Below are 7993 nucleotides of genomic sequence, written 5' to 3'. Positions count from 1 at the left end.
AGCCTCAAAATGTCTTGGGGGAAGGATGACGCTGGAGCATTTTGCAGTTTTTAAGCTCTGCCTGTATTGGTTTATCTCACGTTTAGTGTTTTTGACATGTTTTTGTGTTTTATGTTTACTTCATGCTGCGTCTGCTGCCAAGAACTGATGGAAAATAACCGATAGCTTAATCGGGTCATGAGATCAATGTTTTTGTGCTGCTCCCTGATAAAGACAGGCTGAAATGAGGGTAACGTGGTTGTAAATGGCGTTTCTGTTGATAATAACCTGAAGGCTGAGGGTTCAAATCCAGCTGGAGCGGTGAATTATTATAAGTAAAAGCATATATGACACTTATGTCCACATTAATCACCAGAACGCTGCTTTTTGACATCTTTAATAAACAAGATGTGATAAATGTGAAACCTGAGGCCGTCCGAGTGTAAAGTGCCACATTAATGCTCCCACGGTGAACCGTGGAGTGTTTTCTTTGGAATAAAGCGTTCCAGGAAACGAGGCTTCATCTTTCAGACTAATATGCTTCAGACAGTTGATGCACTCTATATTTATCCCGATGTTGGGCCGCTGCTGGGTTACGCCTGTCGACTGTTTGTAACTCAGTAATGACTGGGGGGCAAAGAGCATTAAGAAGTAAATATTCAGCGGCATGCTGGGTAATGTAGTGCTACTTTCCGAGATATTCGCTTGACCTTAAGCTCGCGGATAAAGCGACAGGGTTCGCAGTGCGCTGACCCTGGAGGAGAGGGACCTAAATACGAAGCTCATTTTGTCCCCGTTTGACTTCAATCTGATTTGGTGTCGTGGACGTCCACGCGAGAGGCCCGACAGACTTCGTTTCCCACAATGCACCAGGTGTGAACCCGTGAAACGCTGCGCGGTGCGGACGTGTTTGACAGTAATTCAAAAATGGGGCAGCGGAGCAGATAAGAGTGACCGCGGCGGAGTGTGACGAAGGCCTCCAGACACCCCGAAGCTCCCCGAGCTTCTCCGACTCCTCCTGCTTTGTGTCCGTTTGCCTCTTTAGGTTGTTTGTGTGCTGCTCGCGGAGCCTCACGCGCTGATCGACAAAAACGGGAATGAATGAGGACAGCAGGCTGTGAAAAAGGTGAGCGCAGGGGAGCAGGTGAGGTCTCACTCTGCTGCCGTTTCCGGACACCGGAAATCATTCCGTCCAAAGAAAAATGCACAAAATCAGACTAAAGGCGGTCAACGTGCCACGTGTTGTTGTGGTGATCGCACCGGTGACGTATGTGTTGTGTTTTTTTATTTTAGCTTTAAAATCAGCTGTTTGGTGGGATTTCTTTCAGTTCATGTCGGGTTAATGATTATGATCCATGACGTCATGTTTGTGTGAATTCAGCAGTGCAACACTTTTTCCACTGAAGCTTCAGACACACTTGCAGCACACCTGGACAGGTCACCAGTTTAGAGACACCTCACAGAGAGGCCCCAGCCGGCCAGTGGGTTCGAGTCCGGGACCGGCATCATAATTTCAAATCAAATCAAATCACTTTTATTGTCACATCACATGTGCAGGTACACTGGTACAGTACATGCGAGTGAAATTCTTGTGTGCGAGCTTCACAAGCAACAGAGTTGTGCAAAAATACAATAACATAAAACAAGCAAAATATAAATGACTAAATCTGAGAGTAATAAATATATGTACAATATAAGAGTGTATGCATTCTAAAACGCACCACGAGATTCATCAAATACACTTGATGCTTTTTTCAGTGGGACCCAAAACAATCATTGTTTTCAGGGTTTTTCCTGAACAGGTGCTAAATTTTTACCTGCTCGCCGGGCTACAAAGCCATGTGATGTCATCAGACCGCATGCCACCGATTGGCTGCTCAGTGGTGTCACTCGATGAGTCACAAGAGCGTCTCATTCCCGAAAATTAAACTGCCATTTTTGAAACCCAGTAACAAGGGAAACGGCTCCAAAAAAACCGTGTTCCCCGAGTCTGATTAAAGCCGCAGACCACCACCTTGTATGGATTAATTACAGTTAAGATAAGATAAGACTTTATTGATCCCATGCAGGGAAATTTGTGCATTACCTTGACTCAGGTAGAGATAGCAGAAGAAAAATACAAACAAATACAAAATAAATAAGATAATAAACTATATACAACGGTAGCATACACAGTATGTGATTGTGGACAGAGGGTTGTTGAAATATGCAACAAATAAATGGAACTAATTAAAATAATTATCCTAAAAATATGTGACAAATTGTTTCTGAATTGATTTACCTACTCGCTTTTATTTGTTTTGTTTTGTTTGTTTTTTTTATTAAAATAATCATTTTTTAAAAGTTTTTTTTAAAACTTTGCCTTCCTCTGTATTTGTTTCCAAATGTTCCTTTTGGTTCAAGGTTCAAGGTTCTTTATTTGTCACATGCATAGTTATACAAGTATAACACACAGTGAAATGTAGCCTGACACGCTCCTCGACATGTGCAAAAATTGGGGGGGGGGGTAGAGGAAGAACATTATACATTTTGCAAATTCAAAGTGTTTTCGGGAGGTCACATTTTTAAGGTTTTGGTTGATGGACGTCAAAATTGAAAGTAATCTTAGATAATGAAAGGAGCTGAGAAATTATCTAAAACTTAATTTAATAACAAATTAGTTTGTTTATTTGTGAAGTTTGCAATTTTGGCCGCTTCGGTCCTCCGTGGCTTCACACAGCGGCAGTTACGTTTGCACTGATGGCGGCGCTGTAAACCGTCGCAGACTCTGTGGGAGGACACCCGAAGGATGAATACCAGCCCTGCTGTGTCTCGTTATTCGGTTTATGATATTTAATTTCGTCGTTTTTGTTTCTGCAGTTTCTTTTTTAGACTTTGATCTTCGTGAGGGCAGAAACCAGTGAGCCGAGCCCCTGAGGAGTGAGTCCTCTCGCGGTCACACGATCTTCGGCGCTAGCTACACACAGCTACAGCTAACGGGGACCAGCGGACCGAGCGGCGGCTCCTCGCTTCGGTATGATGCCCGGTGACAGCAGTATGGCCTCCCTGGTTCAGAGGATAGCTCGGCAGGCTCTCGTCACCTTCAGGAACACACCCGCGGTGGGCGACGAGGCTTCCAAGTCCTTCCTGGAGAACCACGGCAAGCTCCGGAGCCTGATGTCGGAAGTGCGGGCTGCCGACCTGAAGCTCGTCCCGCGGAGAGCCGAGGACGGCGGCGCGCCCCCTGCTCAGCACCCGTATCACCGCGGTGCGCCCCCGGTCACCTACATGCACATCTGTGAGACGGACCAGTTCAGCATGGGGGTGTTCCTGCTGAAGAGCGGGGCCTCTATCCCGCTGCACGACCACCCAGGCATGCACGGCGTGCTCAAAGTCATGTACGGGAAGGTCCGGATAAGCTGCTTCGACCGGCTCGAGCGACCGGGCGGGGGCGGGGGCGCGCTGCCCCGGGCGGAGATGGGCGCTCTGCGGCGCTACGTGCTTCGCTCCACCGGGGAGTACACGGAGGAGAGTGGACCCTGCGTCCTCTCCCCCGACCGGGACAACCTCCACCAGATTGACGCCGTGGATGGGCCCACAGCTTTCATGGACATCTTAGCCCCGCCGTACGACCCGGACGACGGCAGGGACTGTCACTACTACAAGGTGCTGCCCGGGGAGGGGGTCAAAGACTCGGAGCAGACGGAAAAGGAGGTCTGGCTCATGGAGATCTCGCAGCCTCCGGAGTTCTGGTGCGGAGGGGAGCCGTACCCGGGCCCGGAGGTGTGCCTCTGATCCCCCCTCCACCCTCCCGGAGCCCTGCAGCCTGGTTGGATCCACAAAGGATCTCCACAGTCATCATCAGAGCCGCCAGCAGGCGCAGAGTAAAGGGCCAAATGTGGGATTAAATTGTGGTAAAGGGTAGAAATGATGCATCAGCCCTGCAGCACACACTCTGCGAGCGTGAATTTTATTCACTCCAGCTTCTGCTTCAGTTGGACAAACATCGGAGCCTCAGGCAACAGTAAACGACTTCCTGCCTGTGCTGTGATCCCCGTGGATGTGACGGTCAGGAACCCACATCTGAATCATTCTGTTGATGTGCTCACTTTCAGGAAGTAGTTTTATTTTTAAAAACTGAGGCTCTTTACTCTACAGAGACTCCAGTTAAGCCGGAGTCTGTCCTGAAACCTGACTGAACGCTAATAAACCTCTCTGGGTATTTATATTTACTCTGCTCAGTGACACTAACTGTATATGGAGGACCCCAGCTGCCCAAATCACACATAAATCCATTGTTGAATCGACAAAGTTTTCTTGTTTTCAGGCTGTCAAAATGGGGGGAAAATAGATGTGCAGGACTGAAACGACCACAGTGAAATACAGCCAATAAGCCTTAATGCATCAATAAGTTTATTAATAGTCCATGGGCATAGATGAATATTGGATTCATAAATTTAATTTACTGCTGTATAATAAAATAATTCTCCCATTTCGTTACCTTCCCAGTTATTCATTTATAAAAGTGTTTAAAATGATTTAAAATTGGTATAGAGTTCTAGATAATACGCTAATTCGCCATTAAATACGTAGGAATATGAGCATCAGAAAACTCCATGTTGTTTGTATGCATTGCTAACTCTTCAAAGAATGTATAGATAAATTAATAAATAAGGGATTAAAGAGATTCCAGGCCAAAGGTTTGACTATGAAGGAAAACATAAAAAGAAATATAAAAAATAAAGTAAAATAATGCAGAAGCAACTTAGCTGTGAAAGTATTAAATGACCCAATAATACATGTTAGTATTTTAATTATGTATTAATTTATAAATGAGCAGGTGGTGGATAAATAATTTCATTATAAATATTTATTCTATAAAGTGACAGTTTTTGTTTTCTTATTATTTTGTTAATCATTTTCTTTTCTTTGTTTCCAAATCTTGTTTTTGTAAAATCAAAATGTTTGTGATGTTAACTTTTTGATTTTGGTGGATTGATGCCAAAATAGAAAATGAAATTAAAAAGGACAGAAAGAGGTTAACTGCACAAATTTGTGTTTTTGGCGGCTTCAGTCTTCCATAAGGTGTTGAATCTGAATCTGACAGACAGCTGTTTCGTTACAGTCACATCTGGACTGATTTTCAAAGCTAAAATCAGACCAGGTGTTTTTATTTCACACCTGAAAGTTGATAATGCTGCGTTTGGGAAAAGTCTGGAATTTTCTGCTTTCATTTTGACTGAATTTTTCAAGGTTCACTGAAAACAATAATAATTGGGATGTTTTAATACACGTCAGTACTTCATGTCCTTCAGTCTGAGGACCTCACTGGTAATGAATAACTTGTGGTGTTTATTCAAAAGGTTTCAGGTACAGGAACAACTACAGAGGACTGTAACTGCTGAAATAATTACTTATTAGGAACAAAACCATATTGGAAATAAATGCAAGCATTAATTACATTTTTATGAACTTAATTATGTTCACTTTGGTTTTCTTTATTAACCAACTTTAAATATTTTCCTTTCCTCTTGTCACCTGATTTATTTCCCCAAATATCTTTTATTTTTACTTCATTTTTTTCTACTGTTCTGCTTCAGCTAAACCATCTGAAACATACAAATAGTAAAACTGTAAAACTGCCTAAATCACAAATGAACATATCAGTGGTAAACATTTATACTTTTTCCCAACGCAGAAATAAAATGAAAAATGAATTGGGGGGTAATGTACTTTAAAATAAATAAGTACTGCTAATTGAAATAAATACAGTAATAAATAGCAACAGAAATCAGTTCATTTATGTCCATGTAGCATTAATATTCACTTTGATGGCTTTATTAGCAAATGTATAATACCATAATGTAATTTATATTTTTGGCTTCTCTGGTTCTCCGTACACGTATACCCAGCCGCTACCACGTATTACTCTCTGCATGAGGGGAAACAAAAACGTCCCAGGCTCCTGGCTGCTCCTTGAAAGCAGCACTGAAGGACCACTGCAAGACCCTGCTGATGTCTCTTTACTCGTCTTCCTGCTTCAGGCTTTGTGACGTCAGAGCTTCGGGTCTCTTTTGAAGACTGAAATCTCGTAAAGCTGCAGATTTTCTCGTGTTAGGACTCTTTACGCTGTCGCCGCCTTTTCTTCTTCTTCTCCTTTCTGAGAGACTCCTCAGGACTGTGTTCATGTTTGTATCTCCGATTGAAAGATGTGCACTAAATCGAGTTTATCAGCACAAAGTGTCTTTTAAGAGAAATGTCAGAAAATGTCCATGTGATTACAAAATAAAGAGAAAAGAAATCTGTTCAGCCTTAAGTTTGATTAGCGCCGGAATTTATTTGCAATTAATTTTTATTTAATTGTTATTCATATAACTTCTTTATTGTGTTATGATTTTGGCACTTAGAGTCCTCCATACCACTGATAATATCATGTAAATACAGTATGTAATACATTTATGCATAAATGAGAACATTTTAGAAATGTGGATTTGATTCCCACACAAATGCAAGAAACACGAGCAAATAAAAGCAGAGATTTGTCTGTTTCAAAGTTAAATGAACCACCAGGGGGCAGTGTTCCCCCACTGTGGTTGTTGATGGGTGTTCTATAGCAGCGGTCCCCAACCCCCGGGCCTCGGACCGGTGCCGGTCCGTGAGTCGTTTGGTACCGGGCCGCGAGAGTTGAGGCTCAGGTGTGAAATGTATGGTTTTCAGGGTTTTTATCGGTTTTCAGCGTTATTTTGTTATCGTTTTTATCGTTAACTCGGTTTTCCTGGGTCTTTTCATGTGTGTTATGAATAAATCTTCTTTTTTTCGGTACCGGTACTAGTTTTATTTTGTTGTATTTATCCGCGACACCTTAAAGGCCGGTCCGTGAAAATATTGTCAGGCATAAACCGGTCCGTGGCGCAAAAAAGGTTGGAGACCGCTGTTCTATAGCACCTTTGTCCTCACAGAGGAAATGTGCTCTTACTATCTCTCTTGGTTAAATAAAGGTAACCCTGGGTCGCTGCACCATCTGGTGGTAGAAACTGGTATTACATGGATGTGCAGCCTGGCCATATTTCAGCTTTAGTTGATATTTTTTGGACACAATAAACAGATGATTTGAACATAAAGTTGCAGTGTGTGTATCCTCACAGTCCGCTTCTAGCTTTAGTAAATTTTGGAATAGGTACCTTTCATGCCCACATAGCAATTTAGTGACAGACCATTTACTGATTCAAGTTTTTGTCCATATATTTTTGATTTTGACAGTGTCAGTTCTCCATATATAAGGAAGCTGGGGCAGAATCTGTCATATACACCTGAACCAATGCTCCCTCTAATTTTTCATGTGTCTGAGCGAACACACAAACTCCCTGAGCCATCACTTGGACCACTGTGAGCAACAGCAGACGTGTGCACTGTGGTCACGCCAGCATGAAATCCATCCAAGTTGCATGTTTATTAAAATAATCAAATTACAGCATTTACATTTATGTTAGACTACTTTTAATTAACTGCTTTAGCCCACTTACAATGAAAATGTAAACAAATCTTGTTCATGACCTGTGGCATGTTAACACTATTGGAAGGAAAAATAACCTGAAATCCAATAAAGCTCTGACTTGTATTCTGAGTCTGTGGTCTGGGAGAGAGTCTGTAACTCTGTCTGCAAAATACAGTAAATAATGACCAATGTTGGGCAATTATCTATATAGTTACTTCTTCAAAAAAGTAACTGAGTTATGCAAACAACAAAGTCTTTTGCAGCTGTTTACCTAAAAATGCAGCCAAGGCGTTTTTTAAATAAACATTTCAAACTATTTACAGAACAATCAGCTGTTCTGCATCAAATCTGATGCCACACAAATTATTTGTGCCGCTCCAAAAAATAATTTCTGTCCACTATGAGATGAAGGAGAACAACAGCCTGATACCTGCAGGCCTGACAGCAGCAGATGTATCACTGCTGTAACACCTGTAACACTCAGCAGTCGCCTCATTGACACACACAACAAAACTATTGCCTACACTACACAATAACTAC

General features: G+C 42.4%; 1 protein-coding gene across 1 annotated transcript; it reads left to right on the top strand.

The window, feature by feature from the left end:
- Positions 1–869: 869 nt before the first annotated feature.
- Positions 870–7582, top strand: LOC146375397 (2-aminoethanethiol dioxygenase-like). The gene is made up of 2 exons (XM_084948687.1): positions 870–1105; positions 2839–7582. The coding sequence occupies exon 2, from the start codon at positions 2995–2997 to the stop codon at positions 3751–3753; it is 759 nt and encodes a 252-aa protein (XP_084804813.1). The 5' UTR covers positions 870–1105; positions 2839–2994; the 3' UTR covers positions 3754–7582.
- Positions 7583–7993: the final 411 nt, after the last annotated feature.

The sequence above is a fragment of the Perissodus microlepis genome, chromosome 13 (assembly GCF_051167445.1).
Source record: "Perissodus microlepis isolate ML-2025 ecotype Zambia chromosome 13, ASM5116744v1, whole genome shotgun sequence".
In the NCBI taxonomy this organism is placed as follows: Eukaryota; Metazoa; Chordata; class Actinopteri; order Cichliformes; family Cichlidae; genus Perissodus; species Perissodus microlepis.
Note: the sequence above shows the minus strand (reverse complement) of the source record. Positions and strands in the feature narration are given on the sequence as shown.